General features: G+C 42.1%; 1 protein-coding gene across 1 annotated transcript in view; it reads right to left on the minus strand.

Moving 5' to 3' along the window:
• Positions 1 to 3326: 3326 nt before the first annotated feature.
• The window catches only part of CBL (Cbl proto-oncogene), a 79829-nt gene continuing 67731 nt past the window's right edge, over positions 3327 to 15424 (minus strand). The window contains exons 13-16 of the mRNA XM_065881323.1: positions 5961 to 6101; positions 5482 to 5582; positions 4581 to 4763; positions 3327 to 3595 (exon numbers count right to left, since the gene is read on the minus strand). Of these exons, the coding sequence (XP_065737395.1) occupies positions 3327 to 3595; positions 4581 to 4763; positions 5482 to 5582; positions 5961 to 6101 (694 nt within the window). The remainder of the gene's footprint in view (positions 3596 to 4580; positions 4764 to 5481; positions 5583 to 5960; positions 6102 to 15424) is intronic.

Consider the following 15424-nt stretch of genomic DNA (forward strand, 5'->3'; position numbering starts at 1 on the left):
AGCAACCCCCCAATTTTTTTTTTGAAATCCACAAAACAGCTAAATGATACTAATAGTACCATCCCACACCCTGGGTCCTGGTGTTGAGAGTCTGTATAGGAAGCCAAAGAACAGAAGAATGGCAGAATATGTAGAGTGACACTGGGGGACAGAGAGAGCTAGTGGAAGAGAATGGCCATCCACAGATACATATCACTATTTATATAAATATTAACACACAAATGCTGAGACGATAAACTGCCTAATCTATTATTTACCTAAAGAGAGGTATATCATTGAGCCCACAGGGTTTTTCCACTCTGATAACTCCTGACTTTAATGGAAGGAGTACAGCGAGTGCAGCTGGTTAAGTACTGCAAAGCAGGCACCCAGCAACAAGGCCGGCTGCGTAAAGCAACCCAGGGAGACATGGGGAAGCAGAAGGCCAGGTTGGACAGAACAGCCTAGTGCACTTGAGAAAAAGGAAGACGTCAAAGTGGTTTTTACCTTACTTACCTGACAGGTAACAGAGGAGGAACCATTTGTAATTAAGAGCGGGAAAGGGGATGTGTTTGCCGAAAATGGCGAGATTCAAAGCCCACTTGTGAAAGGTCAATTTTAGTTAAAATCACAGCAGAGCCAAAGAATTAAAAATTGCCATACAAATGGAGGACGAAGAATGGGTTATTGGTGCCTTAGTCAAAGGAAAATTCAAGAAGTTAAAGTTTTGGAAATATCCTCAACACAAAAGCCACGCAAAAACTTTCCTGAGCCTCACCTGGCAATCTCAGGCATGGACCCAGGTGTGACCTCAGAGCATCCAAAGAGAAAACCCCTCACAGAATGGTCTAAGACCCTGAACACCTGCAGATACATGGCCGATAAGCTAAGAACCAAGCCATGCAATGGTGCACACCTAGTTCAACCTGGATCCCCACGTTCAACACAGGGATCTGGCACCTAGCTTGGGGGCTGACCTGACGAGCCTCAAGCGTATCCAGTTATGAAAAGCAAGGATGAACCTGCCTTTAGCCTATGTAAGTGAGGACATAACCTTCAAAGAAGATTTGGGATGCACTCTGAAAAGGCAACAGATATGCAGAACCAGTGCTTTGTTCTCTTGATAGATCTTCAGACTATGGGCAGTATCTACAGACAAGGAAAAATTCCAGTGTGGAGAGGTACGCAGACTGCTGCCATTTTCTCTAGCTCTCCGTCTAGGCCTTCAACATCTCAACAAGGCGCAAGACTGAACGCTACCACAAGTGAGACACTACGCTGGCTCTGAGAAGGAGATGCTAGTTACTGTTTCCTTCTCTCTGCCGCTTTCCTCTGCCCTCTCCATCGCGATTCAGGCCCTCCTGCACCTGTTGGGGGCTGTATTATTTTCTGCCACGTAGAGGAGACACTGGGTAACCACAGCAAGTCAGCAAAAAGCCCTGAACTATCTCCTCTGGGAACATAAATGGCTCTGAGGCAAGAGGAGAAAAATCAAAAGACCTAGGAGTAGCTGAAAGCCAAGAGAAGAGTTAGATAAAGTTTTAGGTCCAAAGATGACAAGATGGGAAAGAAAACAGGTGTAAGGAGAGTCATTTCTCTTTGGATCTCACGACAAAACCATGATTTAGATTGTGAGGAAGGTAGATTTATCAAAGTGCAGGCTTGCTTCTGACAAGGAGGAAGGTTACACACTGCTATAGGGAAGTCAGTAAGAGGCCCTGGCCGGAGAACTAACTGAACTCAAGTGGTGCCTTGGCAGTATCTGCAGGAACGTACCAACGGTGCCCCACACAAGACTCTGAGTCTTCTTTACAAACTGGCGATGGCACAAGCCACAGGGCTTTTCACATGTTGTCTGTCCGCAGTAAAGTCATTTATTACACCCAGTGACGTCTAATTACTGTGGGGAATGCAGTCACTAAAGAGTACGTAGGACCTAACGTGAAGAAGAAAGGGGAAGGAAAGGAAGAAGGACATGTTACATTCCCAAAGCCATAGGCACAAGAGAAAAGCAAGGGTGGCACCACGGTAGGGTTGGTGCTGATTATCAGCAGAATGCTGTGCTACCATGGGTGGTATTCCCCCCATTCCCTAAAGGGCAAAGAAAAAAATCGTCTCTGAAACTACAACCTGGCTCATATGCACAGGGAGACACCCACATAAGCTGAAATTCACTGGGAAGAAAAACTGAAGAGATAAATCTTTATTGTCTGTTTTGTGCATTTTAAGTACAACAAGGTAAAGAGCATGTGAATGGAGCTTCCTAAGAGCTTCATGGTATTTGGGCCAGAAAGCCATGCTGGAAACAAATGTTTTCCCTTCCCATTAAGTAGAAAACCTCGTGACCTACATTAGAACACACACCTGGCACCAAGGCAACTGACTCCCACAGACTATTTTCTGGGGAGGGCGTGGAATGTATCTGAAGGCCTCTATCTCAAATCAGTCACTATGTAATTAGGATAACTAAAACACCTTTTTCAAAACAGACTCAATGTTCCTATAGAAACAGTGCTTTGGAGTGACCAGTGTTCGCTGCGAGTATCAAACAGGACCATAATGATAGAGCAACAGTACTTTTTTCCCACCTGTCTACCAAACAAATCAACACCATCACACACAATAAAGAACATCCTATAAGCTGCTCGGCTTCAGTAAGGCTGGTCATAGCAAGCCCACTGCCAACGACAAGACACCAAGGAGGAGGAGGGGGGAGGAGACTGAGGAAAGGACAGAGGGAGGGTGTTTTAAAAATACAAGACTTCAGCTATGCACATTATAATCCAAGCCAAAGGGGAGTGTTGGAGTTGTAATACACACTGGGGTTGGGTATAAAACCACAGTTGACGGCAGTCTTTAAGATTCCTTCTTAAACCTCTTGTGCTAATTCCCTGCCTGGGATTAACACACACAGCAGGTAAATCTTATAATCACAGGACACACACAACCACAGACAGACAGACACACAAGACGCACACAAGCACATCCCTAACCTAAGAAAGTCTTAAGTCCTCAATTAGGATTTACCGCACAGCGCTTCTCCTACTGCCTTCTGGACCGTTCCCCAGGTAGGCTTCCACTTAATAAAAATCCACACTCTCTCCAAGTGGGGAGGGACTGAAGGACACCTTCAAATGCACTCTCAAAACAAGTAAGATAATAAAACATCCTAGCTGCTCCATTCTCATTCCACTGCTTTGAAATCTTGGAACCACAGATGTGATATCCCACACAGGGCAAGACCTCATTGCGAAGTCTCCAAAGGAACCTCTCTGCCCTTTTAGGTGCTACTCGAGCAAGAGCTCCCGGCTCCTCGGTCCTGTAAGCTGCGGCACGGAGTGGGTGTGCTAGGTGGCTACGTGGGCAGGAGAAGAAATAGAAACAAATTCCCGGAGGATGTTTTTGGCCATTTCAATATTGTTGTGGGCAATGACCAGAGCTTTCTGAATGTCCTGGTAGGAGTATCCCTGACTCATGAGGCTCTCAATCTCACTGGAGAGCTGCAGTGAGGTGGCGGCGGTGCTTTGCTGACAGCTACCTGCTTTTCGTTCAGAGTTGATTCTCCGAGGGAACGGTTTGGGTGGCCTCTCAGGAACTTGGGAACCCTCAGTGAAGTCTGGAAGAAATAGGAAAGACAATGTTTGCAACTCGGGGCGGGGCGGGAATCCTCATCCGATAACAACGTGCTAATACGAGAGATTATGGACCTACTGTCCGTCAGGTACACGTGCGGTCACAAGGCGGGGTTTTACAGTTTCAAGGGCTTCTGTCTACAGCCTCCTCCCCTCGCAGCACAACAACCTTCTAAAGACACCACGCGCCTGTCCTACCGACAGAGACCACGCTGCCCTCCACACAGCACACCTGCACCTGCACCACGCTTTACACTGAGCACCAAGTTTTCACACACATCACTGCCTGAATTAGTTAAAAAACACTTCTGAGGGGCCAGAGAAGACACTGAACTTCTCCCTATACAAATAAGGAAACAGAAATAAGCCTAGGTTGCAGCGAAGAAGCATTAAACAAGGTTGGGTGGGTGGGGATCACCGCCTGTTTGGGCAACTGGATGCCATGTATCCTTTTCACCAGCTGTCCTGAAGGCTGTCTTCCATTTCTAAAGTGACAGCAACTCTGGCTGCTGCCCTCCCAGGCGGCCACAGGTGCAAGAAGGACAGTCCTTAACAGTCAAGGCCCAAATGCGGGCTGGCTCCAGGCCTACTCAGTGTGCTTTCCAGAGCTGGCACACCTCCTTTCCAATGGGACAGGGACAGCGCCCAGAAGTGTGGTCTGAACCATCAAAATGAATTACTACTGTCATCATGCACGCTCAAAAGAGCCAGAAATCCTATTAATACTTACCCCCAGCACAGGAAGAGCCAGGGTTTAAGGAACAACCTCATTTCTAAGTCTGGCAAAATCCTCAAGGGCCTGAATACAGTTTAACTTCCTAATTTGGGACCCAGGACCAGCTTTCCTCCCACTTCAGTCCACTCCTTCCAGCCACTGACTTACTGTCACCAGGCAGTCATCTCTGTTTCAGTATAAATAAGAAGGCATACAGCATTTCAGGACAAACCCAAGGTAGCCTGGAGACTCACTCGTTGTGGGATCACCTTCCAGAGACAGCCAGCCGAAAGAGGAGCTGGCGTTGGAGATGTCAGAGAGCGTGCGGCGGGCCAGCACTGCGGGCACAGGTGGCTTGGGGACATCGTACCCGTCGTCTTCATTTTCTGATTCCTCAGGGCCAGTGTTGGTATGGGCTGCAGCCAAATTCCCTTCACCTAGAGAACAGTTTGTGCAGTTATCTTCTTTTTCCAACGTACTTCACCTTCTAACATTTCAGTACGGGGGCATCCGTTCATTCAAACATATACAGAATCAAATGGTTACCGAATAACCACTAGGGGCCAAACACCGTGTGGCCCTGTGCGTAGAGATAAAAGAAACAGGGAAAATAAGATCTGCACCAATCCTGCAGCTCTACTTTTCTGAACATGTCAAAAGCTACCCTTGCCAAGGTTAACAGTCACTGATGTCCAAGACTCAAGCACCACTTTATAGCATTCGTTCAACATTGTCCTCTGCAGTTCACCTTGGAGGATCAGCCAAAGGGCCCTGTTGTGTGCACTGCCTTCTTGAACTTTCAACTTGGTAAGCTAGTTAGTATGGGAATTGAGTATTCACCACCCACACACACAAGAATTTCATCAGTGTTGAAAAGCAATGGGAATAAGAGGGAGCTAGCTGTCAGCACTGCCGATCCAGGCCATATAACACAAAGGCCTCCAGGCCCTAGAAGGATGAAAAACACAAAAGGAACTAGCTGTGTAAATGGGAAATAAAACAGAGGAGGTGGTTTTACTGCCATAGATCAAAGGTATTTTGCAAAGAAAATTATTTACGAATATTCCGCGTAGGTCAAGTTCTCATTGGCCAAACATTACAGGCTCGTTCTTCCGGCACATCGATGATTGTTAAAGTAGCAGAACGACTACTCACCAAAGGTGCCGCTCTCTGTGACAGACGGTGCCGCCTGGGACTGAATATTATACATTGCTTCGTATGTACAACTATCGATCTGCTGGTTACAATCACAGGCTCTGGACCAGAAGGAAAGTGGCACAATGATCTTCAGAAACAGAACTCTGTTATCTGCAAACTTATTAAGATATTCCTATTCACAACTTCTCTAGACCCTGATTCTATCAAGAATCTCCATTCTCCTCTTACCAGTATCACTAGTAAATATCAAAAGATTGACTCTTGTTACTAGTAGTAGCTGTGTATGTTTTTGAAATTACTGTGATGTTGAAGAAACATTAAGTGGAATTGCTTACAGCTGCAAGAGGCTTAAAACGTTAGAGGTTACACACATCTTTCTGCTTCATTTCTGGCTGGGTAATGCTATGTGCAGGCAGCAAGCCAAACAGGTGAGTTGGTGTCAACTGAATTCCCAAATAGGATCGTTGTGAACCTACCGTGAACTCTGGGTTGTCTCCAGAGGCCACTTCACTTCTGGCTTTTGAAGTCCCACAGGCCTAGAGGAAGGAGTCATATACTCTGTGTCCTCCTCACTTTCACACTGCTCCCCAGGTGGCGGTTTTGGCACAGGAAGAGGTCTGGAAGATGAAGAATAAAAAACAGAAAAAGAAAACAAAAAGAATGAACTGCTTTGCAACTATCTGAAATAATCTGAAAATCACTGTAGAAGAAATATATAACATCCTACGAGGTTCAAGATACTCCTGGTGAAAAACAGCATGTACAGCACGATTCCATACACACAAGACTGGCAATGAGCGTGTCACATGTTGCTGATCACGGTCTGACTCTAGGTGGTAAGATTATGGATAACATTGCTTTAGCATCACTTATCTGTGTTTTCTAAATATTATTATAATTAACACATACTATTGTCATAAAAAGAAAAGGATCATTAAAAGGGTAATCCAAAAATTTTAATTCTTTTTGTTGATGATGTTAATAAAAATATACAATTGCACCTCCTACTCATGAAGCATTTTGGCAATACATACTTTAAACTATTCACATTCTTTTGTCACAGTAATTCTACCTTGGCTGCATCTCTGGCTATGTAAAAAGATGTTCACTGAAGCAAAGTTATTACAGTAAAAGCTTTTAAACAAAATAAATATACAACAACAGGGAATGATTAAATATACGATGTTACAGCCACATTACATAATAATACGCAATAATTAAAAGTGAGGATTTTGGGGACTTCCCTGGTGGCACAGTGGATAAGACTCTGCACTCCCAATGCAGGGGGCCCACGTTCAATCCCTGGTCAGAGAATTAGATCCCACATGTATGCCACAACTAAAGAGTCCGTGTGCCACCACTAAGGTGCCTGAAAGACGCAACTAAGGAGCTCCGGAGCTGCAACTAAGGAGCCCACCCGCCACAACTAAGGAGCCCACGTGCTGCAACTAAGGAGTCTGTGAGCCGCAACTAAGGAGCCTGCTTGCTGCAACTAAGACCCCATGCAACCAAATAAATAAATATCAAAAAAAAAAAAGTGAGGATTTTGAAGAACTTTTTAACTGATAGGAAGAAATGCCCAAGATATAATGCTAAGTTTAAAAAAAGGGAAAACATAAAACTACATCTTGATCTAAAACATATATACATTTTACATGTCTATAGCTATGGCCAAGTAACAAGCACTGTCTAATCGTCTGCCTAGAACAGCTAGCTATAAAAGCAGGAAAATATGCAAAAGAAAGAAGGCATTGGAGAGCAACCAGGCAGCCAAGATTTGAGAGGCCAAGATTCCAGAGAAAAGGAGAATACACTACAGTAAGCCCCATATTAGGGGTTCTGAACTTGGGGTTCCAAGGTAGTTTCAAGAGACTGAGGAGAGAGGGATTGGAATTTGGGCCAAGGCACGAGGGGTCAAAAATCCTGGAGAAGGGAACAGTAGAGAAGTAGGTTTGAAATTCTGCCTGTAATTTTCCCCAGAGCTACTGCGAATCCTTAAACCACGTATGAGTGGGACTAGATTCTGAGAAACCAGGCAAAAAGTAGTAGTACTTTGGTTGTCTTGCCAAACTATAGAGAGACAAAGTTGGAGGTAACAGACATGGCCTTTAAAATAATTATAATTTATATATTCCATTAAAACAGAGGATGGAGAATTTTATTAGAAAACTACAGAATAATTTTTTTTTTTTAATTCACATGGAAATTCTAGGACCTAAAAACACAGTATTTGTAAATACAATGGATGGATCCTGGGGCAGATTAGAAACTGCAAAACAGAAGATGAGGGAACTGAAATAGAGTAGAAACTATTCAGGTTCAACTAAAGAGAGGAAAAAGAATGGAAAACACAAAAATGAGCGTAAGAGCTATATGAGGTGTGGTGAAAAGGTAGAACTTTCAGGTAACTGGAGTCACAGAGCGAGAGGAGAAAGAGACTGCACTATTCAGTGTATTTTAAGAAACAGTGTACCCCTGAAACTAACACAACATTGTAAATCAATTATACTCCAATAAAATTTTTTTAAAAAAGAAATAGTGGCTGAGATTTCCTATGCTGAATTTTTCTTTCTTTCTTCTTCCTTTTCTTTTTTTTGGCCGCGCTGCCTGGCTTGTGGGATTTTACTTCCCGACCAGGGATTGAACCTGGGCCCTCGGCAGTGAAGGTGCAGAGTCCTAGCTACCAGACCGCCATGGAATTCCCAGTGGCTGAGACTTTCTAAAACTGATTAAAAACATCAAATGACAAAATCCATAAACTCTACAAACCCTTAGAAGGATAAATATAAAGAAAACTACACAGACGCATTATAGTGAAACTGCTGGGATCCAAAAACAAAAAGGTTTTATAAGTAGTCAGAAAAAGAATCATGCCCTTAAAGGGGCAATATTACGCTAATTTTCCAACAGAAACAATGAAAGTCAGAGGGCAGTGGGATGATATTTTTAAAGCGCTGAAAGAAAATAACTCCAGTTCAGAATACAGCTGACCTCTGAACAACATGTGCTTGAACTGCACAGGTCCACTTTTACCCAGATTTTTCCCCATTAATACATACTACAGTACGACACAAGCCACAGTTGGCTGATTCTGCAGATGCGAAACTGTGGATACAGAGGGCCCACTGTAGTTATATCTGGATATTCCACTGCGGGGAGGGTCAGCGTCCCTAACCCCCAAGTTGTTCAAGGGTCAAGTGTACTATGTTTAGTGAAAATATCTTTAAAAAAATGAAAGTGAAATAAAAGATATTTTAAGTCAAGCAAAATTTGAGAGAATCCATTAATAGACGATACACTAACACCCCCTCCTCTTTCTCTCCCCCCCACACCCCGTCTCTCTAAAGGAAGTTATTTGGGCAGAAGGAAAAAGATTCCAGGTGGAAGTGTGGTAAAGCAGGAAGAAATGAGGAGTGCTATAGTATAAATATGTGGGAAATTTAAATGTCCAGGAAGTGTTAAGAGGAACTGATTCAAAGTAGACTCTAATGAGTCAAAGGGATATGTTGGAATCCCTAAGGTAACTGTTAAAAGAGTATTAGGAGTGAAATGGTACAATAAAAAATACTTTAATCCCAAAGAAAGAAAGTAGAAAAAAATGAACACAGAAAAGATGGGGAAAATGGAGAAAACAGTAGGAACAAATATTCCAATTATTTTTAAACAAACAAACAAAAAAATGCTAGACTGGATTTAGGGGGGAAAAAAGCCAACAAGTGTATACTACTTAAGAGAAACATACCTTCAATGAGGACACAGAAAAGTTGAAAGTAAAAGGATGGAAAAAGATCATGCAAACACTACAAGAGAGCTGATGTGGCCATTTTAATATAAGTAAAAACAGACTAAGGCTGGTTAGAAGCAGAACTAGAGAGTAAATGGAATAATCAAAACAATTATCATTTAGTTGATAATTCTAAATTTCTATGTATCCTAATTACATATACTAAATACATATACAATGCAAACCGATAGACCTAAAGGAAAAAAGAGAAACCCACAATTATCGGGGGAGAATTTAACACACTCCTCTTGGTATTTGACAGAACATGTAGACTTAAAAAAAAAATCAGCAGGAAGATAGTATAGTTGAATACAATTAAAAAATGACACATACAGAATGCTGTGGCCAACAACTGCAGAATATACATTTTTATAAAATGAAGGCAGTAATATGTATGGAATTTACCATAAACTAGTCAATAAAGGTCTCAACAAATATCACAAATTGAACTCACAGAGTATGGTTTCTGACCACACTGGAATAAAACTAGGAAGCAGTAACAGAAGAGGAACCAGAAAATCTTCCAATGTTTGAAAATCAGGCAACACATAAATAACTGATGAGTCAAAGAAGAAATCACAAATGGAAAACCATATATTTTGAAGTGAATGATAATGAAAACAGGACATATCAAAACTTGTGGAATGCAGCTTCAGCATCTGTTATGGACTGAATGTTTGTGTCCTCCCCAAAATTACTTTTGAGGCCCTAATCCCCAGTGTGGCTGTCTGAACATGGGGCCACATCTGAGGAAGTAACTACGGTTAGATGAGGTCCTGAGGATGAGCCCCTGACTCAGTAGGATTGGTGTGCTTATAAGAAGAGACACCAGAGAGCTTGCTGTTGCTCTCTTTACCTCTCTGTGTGTGCATGTATCAAGGAAAGGCCATGTGAGGACGTACTGAGAAGGTTATGTAAGCATGTAAGGCTGTAAAGGATTCCTCACCAGAAACCAAATATGCTGACATCCTGACCTTGGACTTCCAGCCTCCAGAACTATGAGAAAATTAAATTCTGCTGCTTCAGCTGCCCAGTCTGTAGATAGTATTTTGTTATGGCAGCCTGAGCAGATTAATACAGCACCCATCTCATGGAGCTAGAAAAATAACAAATAAAACCTAAAGGAAGTTGGAAGAATAAAATAAAGAGGAGAAAGCAATGAAACAAAAAGCAGATACAGGCTTCCCTGGTGGCGCAGTGGTTGAGAGTCCGCCTGCCGATGCAGAGGGACACGGGTTTGTGCCCCGGTCCGGGAAGATCCCACATGCTGCGGAGCGGCTGGGCCCGTGAGCCATGGCCGCTGAGGCTGCGCGTCTGGAGCCTGTGCTCTGCAACGGGAGAGGCCACAGCAGTGAGAGGCCCGCGTACCGCAAAAACAAACAAACAAAAAGCAGATACTCAACGAGGATTCTGGGAAGATGGTAGAAGTTGTCTGATGTAACTATTTTGCAACTCTAGAGTTTGTTGAAGGTTTGTAACTTCCAGGTGAAGACTGGGAGGCTAAACTGTTGTTAATTTCAGCTCTTAGCATAGTAGCAGCTACCCATTCTCAACCCTACCACATAGCAGGCAGCTGTGCAAATGTTCCTGGAGCAGCCTGCACACAGCTTGCAGGAGCCAGGGTGGCAAAAAGGACTCAGCCCTCCAAACATTGGGAATCTGTGTTCTGATTGCTGATTGCTGCTCCTGTTCACAGAGGTGCTGACAAAGGGGCAGCAACCACTGTTGTTGCACCTCCCAGCATTGTTGTAAGCCCCTCCTGTTCTGGCTGAAGTGACTTCCATGAGATTTTAAAGGAAGATGTGGAGAAAACCAAGAAAATGATATGTGAATAAAATGGAAGTATCAATAGAGACAGAAAACCTAAGAAGAAACAAAAAAGAAATTCTGGAACTGAAAAGTACAAGTGAAATGAAAAAAAAAATTACTAGAGGGATTCAAAGGCAGATTTGAGCACCGAGAAGAAAAAATCAATTAACTTGAAAGACAGAACAATGGAAATTATCAAGGCTGAGAAACAAACAGAAAGAAAAAGTATTGAAGAAAACTGAACAGAGCCCAAGGGAGCTGTTGGACATAACACCACCAAAGGACCAACATATACATTGTGGGAGTCCCAGGAGAGAGAGAGAGAAAGGGGCAGAGAATATCTGAAGAAATAAGGGCCAAAAACTTCCCAAAATGATTAATATAAACATCCAAGGAGTTCATTAGACTCCAAGGAAAAGGAACTCAAAGAGACCCACATTTTCAAAAGACAAAGATAAAGAAAGAAGCAAAACATCACGTACGAGGGATCCTCAATAAGATTATGAGCAGACTTCTCATCAGAAGTTTTAGAGGCCTGAAGACAGTGGGCCGATATATTCAAAGCGCTAAAAGAAAAAAAAGCTGTCAACCAAGACTCCTACACAGGCATACCTTGTTTTACTGCACTTCACAGATGGTGTTTTTTACAAATTGAAGATCTGTGGCAACCCTGTATCAAGCAAGTCTGCTGGCACCATTTTTCCAACAGCATTTGCTCACTTCAAGTCTGTGTCACACTTTGATAATTCTCAAAATATTTCAAGTTTTTTCATTATTATATTTGTTACAGTGATCTGTGATCAGTGATCTCTGATTTTACTATTGTAAAAGTATTATGACTTGCTGAAGGCCTGGGTGACGGTTAGCATTTTTTAGCAATAAAGTATTTTTAAATCAAGGTATGTACATATATATTTTTAGACATAATGCTACTGCACACTTAAAACCACAATATCTCTAAGGTATGCCTGTATCTGGTAAAACTGTCTTTCAAAAGTGAGGGAGAGGGGCTTCCCTGGTGGCACAGTGGTTGAGAGTCCGCCTGCCGAGGCAGGGGACACGGGTTCGTGCCCTGGTCCGAGAAGAGCCCACATGCCGCGGAGCGGCTGTGCCCGTGAGCCATGGCCGCTGAGCCTGCGCGTCCCGAGCCTGTGCTCCGCAACGGGAGAGGCCACAACAGTGAGAGGCCCGCGTATTGCAAAAAAAAAAAAAAAAAAAAACGTGAGGGAGAAATCAAGACATTCCCAGATAAACAAAAGCTGAGGGAGTACGTGACCACTAGACCTGCCCTGAAAGAAAAGCTCAAGTGCGTCCGGCAGGGTGAAATGAAGACACTAGACAGTAATTTCTAGCTGTATGGAGAAATAAAGACTTTAATAAGGGTAAGTACATGGAGAATTATAAAAGCTAGTACTATTGTAACAATGGTTTGTAACTGCACCTTCTGGTTTTTTCCACATGATTTAAGACAGCAATACATTTAAAAGCAAAGTGTAAAAGCCACTATTACTGTAACTTTGGTTTGTAACTCCAAATCTCTTTTTCTGCATAATTTAGGAAACTAATGCATTTAAAAGAACTAGTTCATGAACTCGTTTAAAAGAACTAGGGGCACACAATGTATAAAGATGTAATCTTGTGATCAACAACCAAAATGGGTGTGGTGGAGCTGTAAAGGAGAAGAGTTTTTGTATGCTATTGAAGTTAAGCCGGCATAAATTCAAATTATAGTGTTATAACATTGGGATGTTAAATGTAATCCCTATGGTAACCACAAAGAAAATATCTATAGAATATACACAAAAGGAAATGCAAAAGGAACTTAAACATTTCACCATAAAAACCCAACTAAACACAGAAGACAGTAATGCAGGAAATAAGCAACAAAAAACTACAGGGCGTACAGAAACCAAATAGTACAATGACAGAAGTCTCTCCTTATCAGTAATTGCTTTAAATATAAATGAGTTAAACTCTCCAATCAAAAGACAGAGACTGGCAGATTGGATTAAAACACACGATCCAATTATATGCTGTCTATAACAGACTCTGATATTATACTAATATCAGAAACAATAGACTTTAAATTAAAAAAACGTTACAAGAGACAAAGAACATTATATACACTAGAAGATTTAAAACTTATAAACCTTTATACACTGAATGACAGTAAAATATATGAAGTAAAACCTGACAGAACTAAAGGGAGAAACAGACAGCTCTACAATAACAGCTGGAGATTTCAATACGCCACTCATAATAATGGACAGAACAAGAGGACAGAAGATAAGTAAAGAAACAGAGGACTTGGGCTTCCCTGGTGGCGCAGTAGTTAAGAATCTGCCTGCTAATGCAGGGGACACGGGTTCAAGCCCTGGTCCAGGAAGATCCCACATGCAGTGGAGCAACTAAGTCTGTGCACCACAACTACTGAGCCTGCACTCTAGAGCCCGTGCGCCACAACTACTGAAGCCTGTGTGCCTAGAGCCCATGCTCCGCAACAAGAGAAGCCACCGCAATGAGAAGCATGCACACTGCAATGAAGAGTAGCCACCGCTCACCAAAACTAGAGGAAGCCTGTGCACAGCAACGACAACCCAACGCAGCCAAAAATAAACAAACAAAATAAATTAGAAAAAAAAAATCTGAATAGACCTATAACTAGTAAGGAGACTGAATCAGTAATCAAAAAATCTCCCAACAACAACAAAAAAAGCCCTAGACCTCACAGCTTCGCTGGTGAATTCTACCAAACATTTAATGACAAACTAATACCAAATCTTCTCAAACTTCTCCAAAATTGAAGAGGGAACCCATTCCATGAGGCCAGCATAACCATGATACAAAGCCAGACAAAGACATTACAAGAAAAGAAAACTACAGACCAATATCCCTTATGAACACTGATGCAAAAGTCCTCAACAGAATGCTAGCAAAAAGAATTCAGCAGCATATTAAAAAGTTTATATACAATGAATTACCAAGTGGGATTTATACCTAGAATACAAGAATGGTTAAATATATGAAAATTGATCAATATAATACACCACATCAACAAAGAAAAAAATACCACATGATCATCTCATTGATGCAGAAAAAGCATCTGAAAAAACTTAACACCCTTTTACGATAAAAATACTCAACAAAATAGATAGAAGGAATGTACCTCAACATAGTAAAAGCCATATATGAAAAACCCATAGCCAACACCATACTCAATGGTGAAAGACTGAAAGCTTTTCGTGTAAGATCAGAAACAAGGCAAGGATGCCCACTTTAACCATTTCTGTTCAGCATAGTACTGGAAGTTCTAGCCAAATCAATTACACAAGAAAAAGAAATAAAAGGCATCCAAATTGGAAAGGAAGAAGTAAAATTATCTCCGTTTCTTCAGATGATGTGAGCTTATATGTAGAATACCCTAAAGACTCAACAAAAAAGCTGTTAGAACTAATAAATCAACTCAGCAAGGTAGCAGGATACAAAGTCAACACACAAAAATCAGTTGCATTTCTATACATGAACAATAAACAACTTGGAAACGAAATTTCAGAAACAATTCCATTCGTAATGGCATCAAAAAGAAGAAAATACTTAGGAATTAACTTAACCAAAGAGGTGAAAGACTTGTACAATAAAAATTACAGGGCTTCCTAGGTGGCGCAGTGGTTAAGAATCCGCCTGCCAATGCAGGGGACATGGGTTCGAGCCTTGGTCCGGGAAGATCCCACATGCCGCGGAGCAACTAAGCCCGTGGGCCACAACCACTGAGCCTGTGCTCTAGAGCCTGCGATCCACAACTTCTGAGCCAACGTGCCACAACTACTGAAGCCCGCGCGCATAGAGCCGGTGCTCCGCAACAAAAGAAGCCACTGCAATAAGAAGCCCATGCACCGCAACGAAGAGTAGCCCCCGCTCGCCGCAACTAGAGAAAGCCCGTGTGCAGCAACAAAGACCCAGTGCAGCCAAAAATAAATAAGTAAAATAAATAAATTTTTTAAAAAATTACAAAACACCACTGAAAAAGATTAAAGAAGACAAATAAACAGAAACACATTCCATGTTCATAGATTGGAAGACTTAATATTGTTAAGATGTTAGTACTACCCAAAGTGACCTACATATTAAATGCAATCCCTATCAAAATCCCAGTGACATTTTTTGCACAAATAGAAAAACTCCAGACTTCCCTGGCAGTCCAGTAGGTAAGACTTTGCCTTCCAATGCAGTGGGTGTGGGTTCAATCCCTGGTTAGGGAGCTAAGATCCCACATGCCTCATGGCCAAAAAAATCCCAAAACATAAAACAGAAGCAATATTGTAACAAATTCAATAGACTTTAAAAATG

This window comes from Phocoena phocoena, chromosome 8 (genome assembly GCF_963924675.1).
Source record: "Phocoena phocoena chromosome 8, mPhoPho1.1, whole genome shotgun sequence".
NCBI classification, from domain to species: domain Eukaryota; kingdom Metazoa; phylum Chordata; class Mammalia; order Artiodactyla; family Phocoenidae; genus Phocoena; species Phocoena phocoena.